At 59.2% G+C, this 20,819-nt stretch overlaps 1 protein-coding gene across 1 annotated transcript; it reads left to right on the plus strand.

The window, feature by feature from the left end:
* Nucleotides 1-31: 31 nt before the first annotated feature.
* On the plus strand, nucleotides 32-18,993 carry SLC6A7 (solute carrier family 6 member 7). The gene is made up of 14 exons (XM_012741621.3): nucleotides 32-336; nucleotides 3,955-4,138; nucleotides 6,309-6,440; nucleotides 6,630-6,864; nucleotides 8,086-8,224; nucleotides 9,582-9,716; nucleotides 10,965-11,068; nucleotides 11,197-11,321; nucleotides 11,990-12,102; nucleotides 12,205-12,336; nucleotides 12,794-12,893; nucleotides 13,088-13,188; nucleotides 13,718-13,885; nucleotides 17,398-18,993. Exons 1-14 carry the CDS (start codon nucleotides 304-306, stop codon nucleotides 17,605-17,607), a joined length of 1,911 nt encoding a protein of 636 aa, XP_012597075.1. The 5' UTR covers nucleotides 32-303; the 3' UTR covers nucleotides 17,608-18,993.
* Nucleotides 18,994-20,819: the final 1,826 nt, after the last annotated feature.

The following is a 20,819-nucleotide window of genomic DNA, read 5'->3' on the forward strand; positions in this document are numbered from 1 at the left end:
CGGGGGCGCGCGTATCCCCCGCCGTCTGTCCGTCAGCCCGTCTGTCTGGGTGTCTACGCGGGCTCCGCGGTGCACCCCTCCCCAGCCGCGGGCGCTGCTCAGGAGAGACAAGGCGTTCGCAGCGCCCGGCCCGCACTCCACGCCCGCAACCGCCAGACGGCAGCGCCTGCGTCCGCGCCCGCCCCAGCCGGAGCGCGGGAGCCGCCGGGGCAAGGGCGCAGCGGCCGGCGGCGATCTCTCGCTCGCTCGCCGCTCTCTGCGCTCGGAAGCTGAGCGGGCGAGCCCAGCCACCAGCCCTCCAAGATGAAGAAGCTGCAGGCAGCTCACCTCCGCAAGGTAGGGCGCCAGGGCGGGGCGGCCGAGGGAGGGCTGGAGAGGCCCGCCCCCACCGAGGCCCTGGGGAGGCTTTGAGGGGGCACCGGCTGGCTCGGGGCTGTGGGGGAGGCCCAGCCGAGAGGGATGACAGGGGCGACAGGGTCGCCGCGATCTGCACCCCAACCCCGCCCCTGCCATCTGGGGATGGGGAAGGAGAGTGCTGGGGGCAGGGGTACGCTGGGCCAGGCCCTGTGAACAGGTGTCAGCAGCCCCAGGAGGCACCTGGTAGGGGCCAGGCTCGGGTCTCTCCCCAGTCCTGCCGCCTGCTTCCCCCAGGGGCTGATTGCAGGGTAGTGGATGTCAGAATAGCTGGGCACCAGCCTTGAGCTGGACTGATGTCTCGGGGAGGGGTGGGAGGTGGGGGTACGGTCCTGGCACTCATCTGTGCACTGAAGCAGGCCCCATGAGCCTGGGGCAGGGGACCCTCCTCTTTCCTGCTTCCTCCTGCCTCCCCTCATCTCCTGGCAGCATTTTCATCCTGGCTGAGACATCAGGCTGCCCCTCCAAAGGGCTGAAGGGAGGCAAAGGCAGGGTGGGGGAACGGGAGGCCCAAGGATATTGGGTGGGGTGGAAGCTGCCATGAGAGAGGCATCCTGGGCCCAGACCACAGCCAGTGCCCACCTCACCTGGCGGTCGGACCTCCCAGCAAGTTGTAAGCCTGTGGGGAGGGGGGATACTGGGGAAGTTTTCGGGCCTTCGGCTTTTGGTTTGGTACCAGTCCTAACCAAGGGGTTAGATCTCCGGGGAACCATTTCTGCAGCTGCCACTTGCCCTGTGACTTTGGACAAGTTCATCCTCTAACCTGAACGAGGGCTGCCCCCCCACCCAGCATGGAGGCACCAAAGCAGGCCCTGCTGGGTTGCGAGTGCGCAGAGAGGAACGCTGTGAACTGGAAGGGGCTGGGAGACGTGAGAAGCTGCTCTCAGGGGCTGGTGTTACACCCCCCCACGCACTCGTGCACACACACACACACACACATTCATTCAAGCTCTCTGCCCTCGGCAGCTGGGCTTGGAACCACTGTGGTGTGTCTTCGTTATTCACTGACGTGAGTGACTTCTTGGGGCCATTTGTGGGTCTCTTGCATCCTCTTTGTCCTGTCCCCTTTGTCCTGTCCATTCTCCTCTTCCCCCTTGCCCTCTGTCCCCACAAGACCCCCGCCCCTCTCTGCCACACATGATGTAACGTTTTGTGAAGGGTGCTAGGCCGGGAGCTTACCGGGCCTTATCTTATTTAATCCTCCAACAATTCTGGGGTCTGAGTCTTATTATCCCCACTTTATAGACAAGGCAACTGACACACAGAGGGGTGAGGCTTACTGCTTACCTGCAGGTAGGCTAAGCAACCTAGAGCTCACTGGGCAGAGGTGGGGCCACCTCCTCTCAGGGTCCCGTCCCCTGGTCTCAAGGAGAAAGGGGCAGGGGGTGAAAAAATGGCATGTCAGCAAAGGAGCAGCAGTGTTCAGAGATGAGCACTGGACTGGGAGTCACGGGATCAGGGTCCGAGTCTTGCTCTCCCCTTAACTTGCTGTTTGACCTTGGGCTCATCCCTTCCCCTCCCTGAAACTTGGTTTCCTCATCTGTACAATGATCAAGTTGGACTGCAGATCCCCATTGTCTCTGTCTGCCCTGAAGAAGGTACGAGAGACTTGGCTCAGGCAGTCCTGCATTTCCCAGCCCCTGCTGTGGGGGCCGCCATCTGCTGCTCCCTAAGAGAGAGGAGGGTGCAGGTGTGACAAGCTCAGGTGTGTGTTCCTGCCTGATCCTGGGGCAGGGAGTGGGGGCACTCAGGAGTGGGAGCGTCACACCCAGGCGGAAGTATGAAACAACTCGTTAAGCTTCCAACCCTGCCCCATTTATTTGATTGCTTCCTTCTGTCCCCAAACCAGCCCCATCCTCATGGTGCCAGCCTCCTGGGATTCATCCCGTGGTAGGGTTGGGGGCTCCAGGTGGGCTCCTGAGTGGCTCAGCTGTGGAGGACCCCATCCCCTGCCCCTGGAGCAGAAGCAGGCTTCCCTCTGATTGGGGGAGGAGGGGACGAGCTGGCAGCATCCTGCTCTTGGAACTCTTGTCGCCATGGAAACAGAGAGCCAGGACCGCTCCATGAGCATGGAAAGGGCAGCTTCTCTGGAGGGATCAGAGGAACCTCATTACCAGGACCTCCTGCCAGCTGGCCTGAATGGGGCTGGGGGGGTCTAAGGGTGACTGGCCTGCCTCACCACCCAGTGCCCATGGCCAGTGTCAACTGGCTGCTACCCCATCCCTCCTGGAACTCACCTGGGAGCAAGAGGTTCCGGAAGGCTGATGCTCACCCAGCCGGAGAGGCAGCCTCGGGGAGAGGGGCACAGGAAGGGAGGGGCGGGTTTCAGGTAAGCCTGGGGACTGCTGCTACCCTCACCTCAGCATGTCCGAGATCACAGCTAAGGAAATGCCAGGCATGTGTTTGTTTAACCCTTGGAGCCTAGTTACTTTAAAAGCAGCTTTTCCATGCTCTTTGTCATTGTCACCATCACCCATAATCATGCCAGGCTGTCCCTGTCACCACTGCCCTTGTGGCTAATAGCCAGCTTTAGGCTAAATCACCACTGTGGTCGCCACTACCACTGAGGGTCTCCGAGGGGAGAATGCCCAATCGACCTCCCACCCACTTTGAACCATGGAAGGGGCGTCGGGGCCTCCACTCGCCTCTGTGCATTCATCTCTTCTCCAGAGACGCAATGTTGTGGCTTTCTGAGACAGGCCCGGGCTTAAGTTGCTTCTTCCTGCACATGAGCCAAAATTCGTGTTGTCAGTAGGCCCCCCTGAGCCACAGAGCTGAAGCCCAATCCCTCCCTCTGGGGAGCCCACGTCCCTCCAGGCCTTCTTCTTTCCATGCCAGGGCTCCCAGCTTCTTCCCGGTGTCCTCCTGTAACCTCTTTTCCTGAACACCCTCCAGTCTGGCCACCTGGCCTTTAGACATGCTGCTCACTGTCTGTCCTTCTTAATCTATGGTGCCCAGAATGATCAAAACTCCAGCACTGGTGGGTGAAGACTCAGGCTTCCACATCGGGAAGCTCTGGGCTGGAGACCCAGTTCTCCCACTGGCCAGCCTGGTGAAAATCCTGGGCGTGTCATGACACCTCCTGGAGCCTCAGTTTTCCTCATGCTTGAAGTGGAGCTCGGATGAGTACGTAGCTCACGGAGTTGTTTTGTGAATGAAATCGGGTGATGTGAGTAAAAGGTTTAGTGCAGTGAGCACATAGTAAGTGCTCAGTACACAATAACGGTTCTTAAGATAGCATCACCCAAGCAGAATCGTCCCTTCACTTGACCTCTGTGTTAGCCAAACTGTGAGCCAACAATGATCAGGATCATTTTTTTAGTGCCTGAGCCACCTGCTGGTTCAGTAAGTTTAGAGCCACCTAAAACCTGAGGGTCTCCTGCATGTGACCGTGTTAGCCCAGATAAAAGCACTTGATTATCTGAACTGATAGAGTCTCTCTCCATTTAGCCCTGTCTGATTCCATATGCTTATCTTGGGGTCAGAGTTCTAGCCTGGCCTCACCTCCTCCTGCACCCCTTTTGTCTCTCTCACTGGTAGCCCGTCACCCCTGACCTGCTGATGACCCCGAGTGACCAGGGCGATGTCGACCTGGACATGGACTTTGCGGCAGACCGGGGGAACTGGACGGGCAAGCTGGACTTCCTGCTGTCCTGCATCGGCTACTGCGTGGGCCTGGGGAACGTCTGGCGCTTTCCGTACCGGGCCTACACCAACGGAGGAGGTATGGCCCGAGGTCCCGTTCGCTGATGGGCGTCCAGGGTGCTGGGCTGAGGCTCTGGGGTGGAGTGAGCTTTTAGGTGACCTCAGCCCCTGTCTTCTGTGTGACCTTGGGTGGATTTAGTTGAAAGTGTTTTGTAGTGGCCTGGGGCTGGGGGTAGGGAGCTCACCCTGCCTTGTCCCTCTTCGTCACCCAAGCCCCTCCTCCTCCCTCAAGTGAGGGAGGTCAAGTGAAGGGACGATTCTGCTTGGGTGATGCTCCCAGGATAGACACCCACGTGGTTTTCTCCCTGAGGCTGGGTGCTTCCTGGGCCCTGCGTGGTGGGCAGAGGGAGCTGCCTGCTTCGTGATAAGAGCTGCATCTGCCTGTCCGTGAGCACTGTGCGGCAGCCTCCTCCCGCCTCCTCCAGCGCCTCCCCCGTCAATCATTCCCGCTCCTGAATCTTCAATCTCCCCTTCTCCCCTGGGTCCTTCCATTCAGACTGCAAACACGAAATCTCTCTCATCTTATAGAATTCCATTTTGTCCTTGCATCTCCATCGAGTTGCTGTTCTAGGGCTTATGAGCAATAGCTGGGTGGAGTGCTCACCACCTGTCAGGCCCTGGGCTTCGTGCTTTCCGTGCCCATCTCCTTTAACCTTGACATTGACCCTCGTGGAGCAGGCACCATGAAGATGTGGCAGCCGGGGCTGGGAGAGGCCCACCTTCTTGCCCAAAGCCATAGGGTGGCAGACCCGGCATTCCAACACAGTACGATCTTCTCCAGGGCCAACGTGCTCTCACCAGTAATCTGTATCCCCTCGCATCTCCACCAGACCCTGTAAGAAGTATGCATTTATACAGTGAGAGAACTCCAAATAAAACCAGATGAACCAAGGCCAGGAGCGGTGGCTCACACCTGTAATCCCAGCACTCTGGGAGGCCCAGGTGGGAGGATTGCTTGAGCTCAGGAGTTTGAGACCAGCCTGAGCAAAAGTGAGACTCCATCTCTGCTAAAAATGGAAAAAATTAGCTGGGCGTGGTGGTACACACCTGTGATTCCATCTACTCAGGAGGCTGAGGCAGGAGAATTACTTGAGCCCAGGAGTTTGAGGTTGCAGTGAGCTAGGCTGATGCCATGGCACTCTAGCGTTGGCAACAGAGTAAAACTCTTTCTCAAAAACAAATAAACAAAAACTAGATAAAGCAGGCCAGGCACGGTGTGACTCAGACCTGTAATCCCAGCACTTCGGGAGTTCGAAGTAGGAGGCTCACTTGAGGCCAGGAGTTCGAGACTAGCCTGGGAAAAATAGCACAACCCTGTCTCTATAAGAAAAAAAAAAATAGATGAAGCAAAGAGAAGATAAATTTATAGGGCTAGGAAGTGCAGAACTGGAGCTGCCCTCTGAAACTCCAGGAGCTCAATACTGCCCATGGTGCCTCTTAGCGCTCCCTCTCCCCGTTTCTTTACTCATTCTCTCTGCGTGCTGACCTCATTTTTTCCACCTGAGACAGGCTTTCTCCCTGCAGTTGGGGGGGGGGGTGGAGTGGCCACAGACAACTCTGGAATGACTTCATTCTAAGTCAGTGGGTTTAGCAACCCCAGAGCTTTCCAGAACTGCTCTATCTGAATGAATCTATACAGAATTTCAGGGAAGGTTTCTGATTGGCTTGGCCTGGGGTAAGTGCCCACAGCAGGGTGTGGAAGGCTGGAGGGAGGGCAGGAGGGCAGGGTGGGCTGGTGTGACTGGCAGCCCTTCCCGAGCCGTATGGTGGTGGGCAGTTCTCTAAATGAGGTGGCTGCCAATATGCAAAGAAAACGGGGAGGGATGTTGTGCCCACAGAACCACAGGTGGCAGCCACAAGTATCTGGGGTGACGTTGGGGAGAGGGGCTAGGTGGATGGGTCGGGCCAGATTCTGAAGGGCAGTGATCTCCTTCAGCAGAAAATTCACTCGTTCCTCTTCTCATGTATTCCTTTGCTCGCTCAGCAGGCATTTCTCAGTGTCTGCTCTGAGCCCAGCCCTGTTCTGGGCGCTGGGGCTCCGGAGGTGAGCGAATGGCCTCCCGCCCCCTCAGCCCCAGGGACTCGGTGTAAAAGAGCAGACAGACCTCACGGCCTCTGGGGAGGGGCGGGGCCAGAGCCGGGCTTTGGGGGGAGCCGCCCTGAGACCCTTGCTGACCCTCCCTCCGCAGGGGCCTTCCTCGTGCCCTACTTCCTCATGCTGGCCATCTGCGGCATCCCCCTCTTCTTCCTCGAGCTCTCCCTGGGCCAGTTCTCCAGCCTGGGGCCCCTGGCCGTCTGGAAAATCAGCCCCCTCTTCAAAGGTGAGGCCTCCGTGGTCCCCAGGGTGGGTGGGTGTCTGGGCCTGGGGGAGTAGGGAGGTTGCCCTATCCCAGCCCCAAGCTCCACACAGGCAGGGAGGTGAGCCCAGTAAGGCGCCGGCTCCCCGGGCCCACGCCCCCCGGCCTGCAGAGGGCTCAGCCAAGCAGCCCAGCAGCCTCCCCCCACACCAGGTGCTGGCGCGGCCATGCTGCTCATCGTGGGCCTGGTGGCCATCTACTACAACATGATCATCGCCTACGTCCTCTTCTACCTCTTCGCCTCCCTCACCAGCAACCTGCCCTGGGAGCACTGTGGCAACTGGTGGAACACGGACCTCTGCCTGGAGCACAGAGGCTCCAAGGACGGCAACGGGGCCCTGCCCCTCAACCTCACCAACACCGTCAGCCCCAGCGAGGAGTACTGGAGGTCAGGCCGCCGCCGCCTGGCAGCGTGAGAGGGCCCCGCGCCGCCGGGGTGGGCAGAGGGCAGGACGCGCATCCCTAAGGGGCTCCACATGCACCTGGAAGATGAGTTCAGGCGCTGGTGTTAGGTGCACCGTGGCCCCCTCCCAGCTCCCACCTGCCCAGCCCCGTAGCCTTGAACAATTTATCTGCCTTCCGTTGCTTTGTGTTTAGCATGGGGTCAGTAATAGTCGCTGTTTCAGGGGCTGTTGTGAAGGGCAAGGGAAGGGAGCATGTGAGTCGTGCAGTCCAGTCTGGTGTGTGGTGAGTGCTCAGTAAGAGCGAGCTGACGATGATGATGGTGGTGGTGATAATGACAGGAATGGTAACATCATGGAGTCCCAGTTTCCTCCCCATAACGGCATGCTAATAGCCCCTACTTTATAGGATGTTATGCAGTCATTTACACACTCACTTATTCTTTTAGTAAATATTTACTGAGCACCTGCTATATCAATAGGTAAAGCACTTAACATAGGGCCAGGACTCTACACAGCAGAGCACGCCTGACCAGTGGGAAAGGAGGGGCCTGGGTCTGCAGCTTACAGCCAGAGAACTTGGCGTGGTCACTGGCAGCTGTGAGGGGTCTCCATGGCAATGCCACGGCCCACGGCATCAGTCGGGCGTGCAGATGGCAGTGGGCAGGAAGCAGATGGCACTGTCAGAGGGCTTACCTGAAGGGAGTTTAGTGAAGGGACTTCTCAGAGGGTCAGGAAGCCACATGGAAAGGTGAGGCACCAGGGACTAGCCATAGGGAGAGGGTGGCACCATGAACCGAGGAGGCAAGGAGAGGGAACCAGGGGAGAACTGGAGCCTGGGAAGAGTGACTGCCCAGCAAGAGCTGTGGCTGCAGAGGAACACTGCCACGGCCAGCCCCCCCGATTGCGTGTAAGTGTGTACACACGTGTATGTGCAAATACCCACACCCCTCGCTCCTCCCACCCTCTGGTATCCTGCTGTTGCCGCCCATCTGCCAAAGCAAATGGAAGTCGGAGAGGAGGGGACCCCAGGTGATGGGGTCTGGAGAGGCCAGCCTCCTGGGAGCAGAGCTGGTCAGAGAAGGACCGGGGATGAGGGTGACACGTGGAGCAGAGCAGGAGGGCCCTGCAGGCTGGACACGGCTGGACTCCACGGCTGTGGAGCGTGTCTGTGGACCAGGGGACACTCAGACCTTTGCCTCCCGCAGCCGATACGTGCTGCACATCCAGGGCAGCCGGGGCATCGGCAGTCCCGGGGCGATCCGCTGGAACCTCTGCCTCTGCCTGCTGCTGGCCTGGGTCATCGTGTTCCTCTGTATCCTCAAGGGTGTGAAGTCCTCGGGCAAGGTGAGGCCTGGGGGGCCCCGGAGGCCTGAGGGGCTGGGTTCGGGGAGGCTGAGTCTGCGAAAATAAATAGGCTTCAGCCAGGAGGAGGGGAAGGGAGAGGGCACTGGGGGACAAGCTCTGCCTGAGGAAAGACGTGGAGGTGCAGACGGCAGGGGGCTTGGCTGCCCTGCAGGGCCAGAGGCTCGCCGGGGCAGGGTCTGCATGTCGCCCATGTGCCTCCTTACCCAGTGCTTGGCACTTTGAAGGAGCTCAGCAAGAGTTCGTTGAATGCTTGGAGGGTGGGTATGTGAGTCAGGGCTCTTGGAGATGCAAGTGACCTGAACCCAGTTGTCACACTCACTTGGAAGGTCTGGAGGGTGTACATTGGGCACAGTTGGGTTTAGGGGTTCCACAGATGCTGTCGGGGTCTCAGCAGTGCTTTCTTCCAGGCTGGCTTCATTCTCCACGAGGTTGGCCCTCGCACCCAGTTCCAGGCTTACATCTTATCTGCTTGGTGAAGGGTTGTCTCCTTCCCCAGCTCACAAATACCCTAGAATTGGGTCAGCGAGGCCCTGTACCCACCCCTGAGCTCATCTCTGTGGCCGAGAGGGTGGCATGCTCTGCTTGGCTGGGCCTGGGTCACATGCCCAGCCCTGGAACTGGGAATGGTGTCGGCCCCAGCTAGGGGAAGTGAGGATGCTGTTCTCTGAAGAAGACAAACTAAAACTGGGAGGACAAAGCCACAGATGTCTACTTTAGGTGATGAAGGAAGGAGAGGAAGGGTGATGAAGCCATTTCAAAAGGACTTGGGAACTTTATGAATGGTTTACTCAATCTTTTATAAATTAGATCTTGTCCCTCTGCAAAGTGTGAGAAGTGTCATCCACAAGGAACAGAGCCCTTAGAAGAAAGACTCAAAAGACAGGGCAGAAAGCATTTAGAAAGAGGGGAGAGGTGATCACGGTCAAAGCCAAGGCCGTGAGATGTTGAGACTTGATAGTGTTTGCTGAAGGAGTGGCTGGCGGCTTGGGAAAAGGAGGAAAGGGGGCAGAGGGGACTTTGGGAGCGCGGAATGTCTGGTGACGGTGTGGAGTGGGTTTGCAGGGGAGAGAGTGGACCCGGGGAGGAGGAGGCCTGGACCAGGGGCCGCAGTGGAGATGGGCTTGGGATGGCCTTGGGAAGCGGGGTGACAGCACTTTGCTGATGCTGGGGGTGTGGAGGAATGGGGGGGACAGAGAAGCATCCTGGAGGAAGGCCGGCTCCCGGCGTGGCCTTCCCGAAGGCTGGGGAGGTGAGCTACCTCGATGAGGATGGCATGAACAGGAGCGGCACGCAAGGAGGGTGCCCGGCCTTCAGCTCCCCGCTTGCCGTCTCCCAGGTGGTGTATTTCACGGCCACGTTCCCCTACCTCATCCTGCTCATGCTGCTGGTCCGCGGGGTCACCCTCCCGGGGGCCTGGAAGGGCATCCAGTTCTATCTCACCCCCGAGTTCCACCACCTCTTGTCTTCCAAGGTGAGGCCTTGGGGCTGGGCGCAGAGGGCGGGCGCGGGCCAGAGCCCGGGAGTGGAAGGAGGGCTCCTCGGGGACAAGAGGGGGCAGGGCCCGGAATCTTCCAAGTGGGGAGCCCGGTTCCCGTGCTATGGCGGGAGGTGGAATGCTCTGCCTGGCTGGGCCCCGGTCGCATGCCCACCCCTGGGCCCTGGGTGTCTTTTTAAGATTATTTATTATTTATTTATTTTATTATGTATTTACGTTTTCATTTTTAAACTGATAGATACAATTGTGTGCATGTATCAGGTACAGCATGATGTTTTGAAGCATATGTATATCATGGAATGGTTACCTCTAGCTACGTGTGCATTAGCTCACGTAATTGTCATTTTTGTGGTGAGAACATTTATTAATAACATCCACCCACTCTCATAGCATTGTTCAAGAATACAATACATTGTCATTAACTATGTATTATACTTTATTTATTATTCTCAACGATCCTGTGAAGTAAACGTCATTCTCCCCATTTTACAGATGAGGAAATTGAGGCCTAACAGAGTTACTGTATAAGCTTACAGTCACACGGCTGGGGAGTGGCAGAGCAGGGCTCACAGAGCAGGGCTCCCAGTGCATACCTGTGTGACTCCAAGCCGCAAGGCGGGCGTTAGTAATGATGCTGACAACAGTGGTACTGACAGAGGACGTTTGCTACTCACTGACGGGTGACTGTGCCTGACCCGCCTCTAGCATTTTGCATGTGTGCAGTGATTTATGCCTCACCGTCCCCCGTGAGGTGGGCACTATTCCCATCCCCTCCTTACAGATGAAGGTCCTGCGGCCCAGAGAGGTGATTGGCTTCCCAGCCATACAGCTAGAAAGTGGAGAAGCTGGGACCCCAATCCAGGTCCCCGTGACTCCAGGCAGGAAGTAAAGGAGTTGCACAGGCTTGCTGTCAATATGAATCTACTGAAATTTTATATCAGGCACTATGTCTCAGAACTGGACCAAGCTTAGAGATCACCTTCTGGATCCTGGGGGGGCGGGGGACTGAGGCCCACAGAGGGGAAGAGACTTGCCCATGTCTCAAAGTGTGAGCCTTGGAGCAGGGTTTGCTGCCGGCCCACAGCACTTGTGGGCCAGGCTGTTGGCCACACCATCCCTGGACCTGCCGCACTGTCTTCACCCACCTTCCGTCTCCTTGGCCCTCCGCGCACCACCGTGTGCCAGCCCCTCTCTCTGCCCCACCCTCTATCCTTCCTGGCACAGGTGTGGATCGAAGCTGCTCTTCAGATCTTCTACTCCCTGGGTGTGGGCTTCGGGGGTCTCCTCACTTTTGCCTCCTACAACACGTTCCACCAGAACATCTATAGGTCAGTGCCCCGCAGCCTCCGAGACCCGGGGGGCCGAAGCCGGGAGGAAAGTGGCTGGCCAGGGAGGGCCTCGGGGGTTGAGGGTAAGGCCAGCTCACCCTGGCCTGTGCCTGGACTTCTCCTGGCAGAGACACCTTCATTGTCACTCTGGGCAATGCCATCACCAGCATCCTGGCTGGCTTTGCTATCTTTTCCGTGCTGGGCTACATGTCTCAGGAGCTGGGTGTGCCTGTGGACCAAGTAGCCAAAGCAGGTGGGTAGGCTGCCAGGCCTCGGGGGGCGGGGCGAGGGTGTGTGTCGGGCACAGCTAGGGCTGGGGCCAGTCAGCCTGTGTGTGGACCAGCGAGATTGTGCATGGGTATGTTGGGTGTGTTTGTGTGCGTGTGCACACATATGCATGCAGATGAGCATGTCCTAACTGGTCTTTGAGTATCCATATGCAAAGGGATGGGTGTGCACACGAGTTTGCATGAACCTGTGTCTGTATGAGGTTGTCACGTTTTATGCCTTGTTTGTACAAATGAAACCTGTTATGTGTTCAGATGCCAGTGTGCAAGTGAATCCAGGGTGACGATGATCTTGGAATCTGTGTGTCTTGTGCCAATGGATGTGTGTTAGTGCAATTATTTGTCAAATGATTGTGCACACAAGTGTGTTCTAATGATGTTTTATATGTGGGTCTTCTGTTTATTCATGCACTTATTAACTCACAGTTCTATCAACCTATGTCTGTTTGGCACCTACAATGTGCTGGCCTATACCCGAGGAGTTAAGAAGTGTCGGAGTGTGCATTCAGTGTACGTCTCTGGGCTTGGCTAAAAACCTGGCCCAGGAGGGTGTGAGTGGCCATGTGTGTCTGAGTGTGCACATGGGGGCCCACTGCGCGCCCCAAGCAGTTGACCCCGTGTGCCCTTGGCCCAGGCCCCGGCCTGGCCTTTGTTGTCTACCCCCAGGCCATGACCATGCTGCCTCTGTCGCCCTTCTGGTCCTTCCTCTTCTTCTTCATGCTTCTGACCCTCGGCTTGGACAGCCAGGTGAGGCTCGTCCTTGGCAGCGGGCACCTCGTGGGGTGTGTGTGTGTGTGTGTGTGTGGGTGGGTGCAGGACTCTGGCCCCCAACCCGTGTCCTCCCCCCAGTTTGCCTTTCTGGAGACCATCGTGACAGCTGTGACAGATGAGTTCCCGTACTACCTGCGGCCCAAGAAGGTGGTGTTCTCGGGGCTCATCTGCGTGGCCATGTACCTGCTGGGGCTGGTCCTCACCACCGAAGTGAGTGGCACGACAGGGAGGACGGCAGGCCGGGTGGGGCCGGGCCAGGAGCCGCAGCAAGGTCTCTGGCCTGGCTGAGCCGTCACTGGGCCACCTACGTCTTTCTCTCTCCGAGGAGCCCAGCCCACCCCAGGCCCTCTCTCCCAGGGGCTGCAGCTCAGCCCTATGACCCGAAGTCCAGGCTTTGAAGTCTGAGCTGGAAAGACCCAGGTTCAAACCTTGCTCCCACACCTGCTGAGTGGCTTCGGGACAGTGACTTCCCCTCCCCGAGCTTGTTTCCCCTCGTTGATAAAGTGGGGGCTGTGCGAGAGTGGGCCGTCGTCAGGCCGAGGAGGCTGAGCAGGTGGCCAGCTGTCGTCCTGTCGTCCTGCTTCCCAATCCCTTCTTGCCAGGAGGAGGGGGCTGCAGCAGGGACGAGGCTGGGAGAGGGGCCCCAGCTCTGCGACCTGTGTTCCAGGGGGGCATGTACTGGCTGGTCCTTCTGGACGACTACAGCGCTAGCTTCGGGCTGATGGTGGTGGTGATCACCACGTGCCTCGCCGTGACCCGGGTGTATGGTGAGAAGGGCTGAGGGTGGTGGAGGCGAGGCTCCCCGCGGTGGGAGGATGGGAGTCCACCCTGGAGCCCCCCTGCACCTGGGTCCCTGGTCCCAAGGGCCATGGTTTCCCGTGGGGGCAGCTGGGGTGGGGGTGGGGTGCTGGGGCTTGTGGGTCCTGCGGGTGGGGCCATTCCTCCTCCCCGCCCCTTGCAGGCATTCAGAGGTTCTGCCGAGACATCCACATGATGCTGGGCTTCAAGCCGGGCCTCTACTTCAGGGCTTGCTGGCTGTTCCTGTCCCCAGCCACGCTCTTGGTAACCAGGGCTGGGAGGGAGGGCTGCTTGCTGGGGCCCCTAGGCTGAGAGCAGGACCCCCTCTGCACATGCAGTCTGGTAGGGCCACCCTGGTCCACAGGGGAGCCTCTGTCAGGGCTGTGGGGTGGGCACCGGGTTCCTTGTCTGCTCGTACCCCATGGTACGCCCAGCTTTCATGGCTGTGCGGCGCTTTGGTTGGTAAGTGGGTGGGGCTTTCCCAGGCCTTGGGGCCTGAGGGCTGGGACCTTGAAGCTGTGCTTTCTCCTGTTGGGGCTGGAGCAGCTCAGAGATGGGTCATCTCAGGAATTAGGGTGCCTCTGAGCAGGGCTGTTGCAGGCCTTGGTGTTGGGTTAGCTTGGAGCTAGCTCAGGCCCTGCAGAGGCTGCAGAGATGGACAATCTCAGGTTCTGGTACAGCTTAGGACATTGGGTGGCTCTGGGCTGGGCTATCTCAGACCTTAAGGTAGTTCAGACCTGGGCTATGCCAAGCCCCAGGGCCCACTGTGACGCTGGAGCCGCTGACCCTGCAGGCCCTGCTGGTGTACAGCATCGTCAAGTACCAGCCCTCGGAGTACGGCAGCTACCGCTTCCCGCCCTGGGCCGAGCTGCTGGGCATCCTGATGGGCCTGCTGTCCTGCCTCCTGATCCCCGCCGGCATGCTGGTGGCCGTGCTTCGAGAGGAGGGCTCGCTCTGGGAGGTGAGTGTCCCGCACTGCCCGCCCTCGGCCTTCCTGCCCTGGGCCCCCCACCGGAAGAGAAGACGGCCACACCAACACCTTATAAGGGGTTTTGCAGGCTTCTTCAGCCTGAGGCGGATCCAGGGGCTGGAGTCGTACCCTGTGGCACCTTGTGCCACATGGAGCCTCAGGGGAGGGGTGGCACAATCCAGTGACCCCTGATGACAGGGGGTGGCTCGGGTATGTCGGTGAGTTAGGCAGGGGTCAGGACTTGAACTCAGGTCACAGACCAGAGCTGCCCTCTGGAACTCAGGGTCAAATGGCAAGACTGTGAGACTCCAGAGGGTGGCATATCACCCTTCTCCTGTGCCCACAAGTCCCACAGGTGGCCTGGGATAGAATGGTGGTGTGAGCCCTGCCTGTGGCCAGGGTTTTGGAGACAGACCCAGAAAACAGAGTGCAAGCTGTCTGGCACGGGGGTCTGCAGGCCTTGGGAAAGCGGAGTAGTGACCCTGTGGTGTATGACCACAGAAGTGACCCAGTGGGCCAGTGACATGCTGTATGACCACAGGGAAACCCACCCCTGCCTGAGCCTCAGGGCACCCTCTGGACACTGAGCCCTTCACTTCTGCACCCATGGGTGTGGAGTCCTCGGGTGGCAAGATGCTGCCATTGTACATGGAGCTGGAGTGAGCCTGATGGGGCCCAGAGAGAGTGTGGGGGACCCCAGCCCCCACAGACACACACACACACATCCTACCAGAGGTGCTAGAGGCAGCTCGTACTGGTTCATGAGAGCTAACCACGAAATACTCAGAAATGTGTGAGCCAGTTGTTAAGCCACAGATAGCTCAAAACGGACAATGGCAGGAATATTTACACCACTGAAATTGGCTGCAGAGCAGGCCTCCCCTACCCCTCCTGCACACCCACTTCCCAGCACATTGCTGCCCCCGCTGAGTTGCACTGCCCCTTGGCAGCCCTCACCTCCCCTTCACATCTGCCCTGGAGAGGGGCTCAGCATCCTGCCACCCTTCCCAGGCAGAAGTGGGTTGTGGCCACAGCCCCCTGACCACAGGGGCAGCCTGGAGTCCAGCCTCTGCTCTGCCTCCAACTGCTGTGTGACTTGGGGCAAACTCCTTCCCTTTTTCGAACCCCAGGAGATCCACCTGTGCTATACTGAAGGAGCCTTGTCTCCTTGCTTGGGAGCCAGGGTGTCTGCAAGGGGAAGAAGAGAGGAGAGTTGCTCAGGGTGGGCGCCCCAGCTCCCGGGAAGTGGGTGATCCTCCAGCCTTGCTAAGGAGCCACTGGGAATGCCTGGCTGCCCAGCAGTCACTGCCTCTCCCCTGCCCTGCTGCGGCCACCCACTGCCAGGTGGAAGGGGCACGTTGTTGGGGGCTCAAGGTGGGCAGTGAGCGCTGCAGGAGAGAGGGTGCCTGGCTCAGCAGTGCCACCTTCAGAGAGCAGGGCTTCCACACTGACACACCAGGATTGGAATCCCGGTTCTGCCACTTGCCTGCTGCGTGACCGTAAGCAAGTTACTGCACCGCATCGAACCTCTGTTTCTCGGTCTTTAAAATAGGTACAGTGATACCTACCGTAGGGCTGCTTTGGAAAGAAAAGGAGTGTATCAATGTAGTTAGCATTGTGGGAGGCAGAAAAGCAAAGTATTTTAAAAGTTCAGGATGGATTCAAATCTCAGCGCCACCACTTCCCACCTGTGTGACCTTGGCCAACTTAACCAACCTCTCTGAGCTTTAACTTTGAGATAATATCTGGGAGGGTAGAGGGTAAAAGTAATAATACCCCTTTCATTGGGATACTGTGACAATTAAGCCAACACTTAGCACAGAGCCAAAGCACAGTGGGTGCTCAATTTTAGGCCAGGGGTTCTCATAGGGGGTGATTTTGCCCTCAGGGGACAACTGGCACTGTCTGAGACATTGCTGGTTCGAGAGGGGTGCTACTGTCATCTAGTGGATGGAGGTCAGGGATGCTGCTAGGTGTCCTTCCGTGCACGGGACAGCCTCTGCAGCAGAGGGTTCTCCAGACCAAAATTTCGATAGCGCTCAGGTGCAGAAACCTTGCTCTGAGCACTGGTGTTGGGCTGGAAGCAATCTAAGTCCCTGCTCTCGGGGAGCTTGTATTTTAATGTGGGGGGCAGGCGGTACACAGGCATGTAAAGGTAAGTATACACTATACACTTTACACTTTAAAAATGAGCAAACAAAGCAGAGTACAGGAATAGAGGGATGGAGAATGATATTTTGACACCAGTGGGGTCAGAGGAGACCTCTCTGAGGAGGTGACAGAGATGTGACTAAATGGACAACCTGATCCATATAGATATCCAGGGGGCAAGCGTTGTAGGCAGAAGGCAGCAGGTGCCAAGGCCCTGAGGCAGGAGGGGCTAAGGTGTTTGAGGACAGCATGGAGGCCGGTGCTGCAGCTAGAGCAGTGGGAGCAGGGAGCGCGGTGGGGGCCGAGGTCAGGGAAGTAGATGGGGCCAGGCCCCGGAGGCCATGGTGAACACGCAGGACGTCACCTAAGTGGGGTAGAAGCCATTGGCAGGCTCGTGAGCAGTGGGGTAACATGCCCTTAACACACTGTCTGAAGTCTCCCCCCGCTGTGTGAGGCCCCTGGCTAAGGGCATCGCTCACGGTGTCTCCCCGGGGACCCACAGCCGGGAAGCTGCACGTCACGCTGTTGCCTCCTTTTCTTTAAGGGTCCGGGGGCTCTTCTCCCTGGCAGAGCAGCCAGAGGGTTTGGGGACCGTGATTGAGGAAGAAGGAATTCTGGAACGTCCAGGCTTAGTCATCGTGTTAGTCAGCCCCCTCCTGCCATGGAAACTGGGGCTCCAGAGGGAAAGGTCAGTGTCAGAAGGAGCCAGGAAGTCAGGGCTGGAGGAGACCTTTCCCCAGAGGGAAAGGTCAGTGTCAGAAGGAGCCAGGAAGTCAGGGCTGGAGGAGACTGGGGACGTCAGCTGCGATCCCGCCTCAGTTCTCCCGGGTCATGGCTCTTTCCCAAAACCTCCCAGCGCCTTAGCGCGCAGCAGTTAAGGGAAGACTCCCGGATCGGCCTTCGGATGCTCAGAGGAGGGGCTTGCCAAGTAATTATAACAACAGCCACCACTTCCGGGCCTTACCCTGTCCCCACCACCCTGCCAAGTGCATCCTCTCAGTGTCCTCGCAGCAACCCTAGGACACGGGGCTGGGGACTCCCGAGTTACAGACCAGGAGGCAGAGCACGGAGAGCTCGGTGGCATTGCCAAAGGCCAGCCAGCTTCTGAGTGGCAGAACGGGATTCTCATCCGGGCATGTGGATCACTCGCTGGGCCCCCCACCCCAGGCCATCACCTCCCTTGCCGCCTCTGGCCCAGGGTTGTGGCAGGGACTGCGCCAGGTGATGTGGGGAGGCAGGGTTGTGGCAGGGACTGCGCCAGGTGATGTGGGGAGGCCGTGGCTGGGAGCCTGGCGCCGGTTAGGGCCCGGCCAGCCCTGCCCGTCTTCACCGCTGCCGTTCATCCGCTGCAGCGGCTCCAGCAGGCCAGCCGGCCGGCCATGGACTGGGGCCCGTCGCTGGAGGAGAACCGGACAGGCATGTACGTGGCCACGCTGGCCGGGAGCCAGTCGCCCAAGCCGCTGATGGTGCACATGCGCAAGTACGGGGGCATCACCAGCTTCGAGAACACGGCCATCGAGGTGGACCGCGAGATTGCCGAGGAGGAGGAGTCCATGATGTGAGGCAGGAGGCAGGCGGACAGAGGCCCTGCCCAGGCCTCACAGTCCCTCCTGAGGGGCCGCAAGGGCCAGCCGTGCCCCGTGGGGTTCTGAGAGGCTGCGGGAGGTGATGCTGCTCCCCCAGGTGTGCAAGTCCCTTTTGTGGCCTCTGCCCCTCCTGGAACCTCCGTCAACTCCCTGTACACACACACACACACACACACAGACACCCATTCAGAACTGAGAATGACCCAGCTCAGCCTCACTTTGGAGATAGGCAAATTGAGGCCAGGAAGGTGGGGACTTGCTCAACGTCACATGGCAGAGGGGACTCGACCCCAGGCCTCCTGACCAGCCAGCTTCATTTCCCCTGGGGCAGCTGACACCACCTTCTCATCTCTGTTCAGGGCCCACGCTCCTCCCTTTTCTCGGGGAGCCTGTCCCCACTACTTCAACACAAGCAGAATCTTGAGCTGGGCAGGGACAGTCAGGACCGCAGAGGGGACGGAGGGCCAGTAAGTCAAATGGAGACAGGGATCCCGGGGCTCCGGCTGCAGACCTGGTGCTGTGGGTCTCCTGAAGGAGGTGGGAGTTGAGGGCCCAGGAGGAGGGGAGCGGTTTGCAGAATGAGGGAGAGGAGAGTAGGGTGGGAGGGCCTCTGGGCCAGGAGGAGGGGAGCGGTTTGCAGAATGAGGGAGAGGAGAGTAGGGTGGGAGGGCCTCTGGGCCAGGAGGAGGCGGAGCGGGCTGGGGCAGAGACCACTGCAAGGTTGCAGGAGGGTTCCCATCCAGTCCAGTCCGAAGGGGAAGTGACAGCGGGAGCCAGGCACCAGGACGGCGGCCAGGGGATGCATGGAGGGGAACATAGTTCTGGGTTTGTGCAGGGCAGATCTGAGGGAGGCAGGGTGGAGGCGGGAGGCCTGTGGAGGAGGAACAAGAGGTGCTGGTGGCCTGAGCCAGGGTGTTGGGCTGCGGTGGGGACAAAAAGGAAGCCCTAGCATTTCAGAGAAGGACCACCCCTTCACCCAGCCAACCCCGAGCTGCACAAGCTGGGGAGGTGGGAACAAGGATCACAGTCCCTTCTGCCTTGTCCCAGCAGCCCTTGCTGTGTCCCGCAGCTCCAGGCAATCCTGGGAAGCTGGCCTTGGTTGTAGATGGCAGGGCAGCCTCGAGACCCTGAGGTGATCCCCACACATGCCCAGCTGCTCCTGGGCCTGGGCTAGCAGGGGAGCTGGCAGAGAGCACTGAGAGAGGAGGGTGGGGTGCAGAAATGCCCGAGCAGGACTCTTGCACATGGCATTCTCCGGAAGGGCAGGGACCCTCATGCAGCTGTGTCTCCTCTGTGCCCCGTCTCTGGTGTCTCCCATCCCATCTGCGTTCTGTCGGCTGCTGTTAATAAACACCACGTGAAGTCGTGCTCCTTGGCCTGTGTCCTTGGTGCTGGGAGCCGTGAGGTGGGCAGCACAGGCCTTCCGGCTCCCACTGCACAGATGAGGAAACTGAGGCTCAGCTACCTCCCTTCCCAGCTCTCCTGGCCTCTGGTGAGGGCTCTGCCATTTCCCTGACAGTGTGGGTGGGCGGGGGCTCAGGAAGGAAGAGGAACTCTAGGCCCTTAGAGACCACCCAGTTCCTGGCCCATGAAGGGAAGAGACTTGCTCAGGGTTGCCCAGCCAAGGCGGGCAGAGCCCTTAGCAGGGCCCCCTCCCTGTATCTTCCCCCCTCCCCCCGCCGCCCCTCCCGGCTGCCTTTTCCTCCCCAGCACCTCAGCCTTTACCCCAGGTGGAGGCTGGATCTGCAAGACCAGGCTTGGGCGGAGCCAAGAGTTTCCCAGGCAGGAAGAATGTCCTGGTTCCACCCACCCCCTCCTGGCAGGGCCTTGTCATATAAAAGAGCCCCCCGGGCCTTTCAAATGGGAGGCCCAGGTGTTTGCGCAGGCTTTGATGGGGGTGGAAAGGAAGGGGGGCTGCATAGTTCAGATATTAATAAATTCCCCCTAACAAAGGGCCAGGCCCCCCTCCTACCCCTCTTTGTTTGGGGCTCTAGATGGGGGAAAGAGATGAATTTGCTCATTTGCAAGGGATGCAAGGACGGCCTTCACAGTTGAGGGTGCTTCTTCCCACACTGGGTGGGTGGCTGCAGCCCTGCTGGCAGGGCCCCCAGCCCTGAGCCCTCTGGGAGCGCCCCAGTGCAGCACCTGGGCTGGGGAGTGTTCCTGTCCCGGCCTCTTGGCTGCAGCCAGGTGTGCTGGGGCACAGCGAGTCTAGGTTTCTCTTCCCTCCAGACTCCAACAGTGAGACCCCAGGGGTCCCAGCGGCCTGCCTCACCTCTGCCTCCGGGCTTGTGGTCCCTGTCCTGGCCTCCCTGGCCCAGTCTTCCAGTCTCTCCTGCTTTTTCCATTTCCTCTGCTCGCAGAGGGCCATTCCTGCCGCCCCACCCGCTCCTGTTGCCTGTGCCATCTCCCAACTGCTCCCGTCAGGGTCCCCGCATCGAGGTCAGGTCTCCCAGCCAGGCCCTGATTGCAGTGGGAGCTGACTGGGGAGCAGGGAGCCCCAGGGGGAGGGACCGGTGACCGCACAGTAGGCAGCTCAAAGGACATGGCAGCCCTGTCCTCAGTGGGCCCCCAGCCTGCAATCCCAGAATGTCCCAGCCGGTGGCAGACCCACGTGCCTACAGGGCCAGCCAGGGAATCTAGGTGAGCAAAGCTGTCCCTGTGAGCAGGAGAGTTCTGGAAAGACGAGAGGGAGCGGTGGGGGTGGGGTCTGCGGTGAACTAGAGGAGAAAGCGCGAGGGGGTCTCCTCTGGGAAGGTGGCCCAGGATCGGCTTTCTGGAAGCAGCGGGAAAGCTGGGATTTTATGGGGATTTCCTAATGTGAAATGTGGACAACTGATGCAAAAGTTGTGAAACAAGATGGCTCCATTAGGGCCTCCTATCTGCTCCCCGTGGGCTGACTGCTCTGCAGACTTAAGGATGAGCAGCCCAGGGGTCGGGGCTTGCCCAGCGGCCTAGGTGAGGGTGTGGGGCTGAGGCCAGGCCCAGGGCCTCCCTGTCCATCTCCCCCACTCCCTGTGACCCATGTCCGTGGATACAGGAACTCGGGGGGCTGCTGCGGAGCCTGGGGGGCAGCTTACGTGCCTGCGGGGCAGGCGCCCTGGGGCCCTTCATTCCTGTGCCGGGTCTGGTCAGAGGTATCCCCTGGGTGCCAGGAGACGCTGAGAGGAGACCCGGGAGCACCTGCA

This window comes from Microcebus murinus, chromosome 21 (genome assembly GCF_040939455.1).
Source record: "Microcebus murinus isolate Inina chromosome 21, M.murinus_Inina_mat1.0, whole genome shotgun sequence".
Lineage (NCBI taxonomy): Eukaryota > Metazoa > Chordata > Mammalia > Primates > Cheirogaleidae > Microcebus > Microcebus murinus.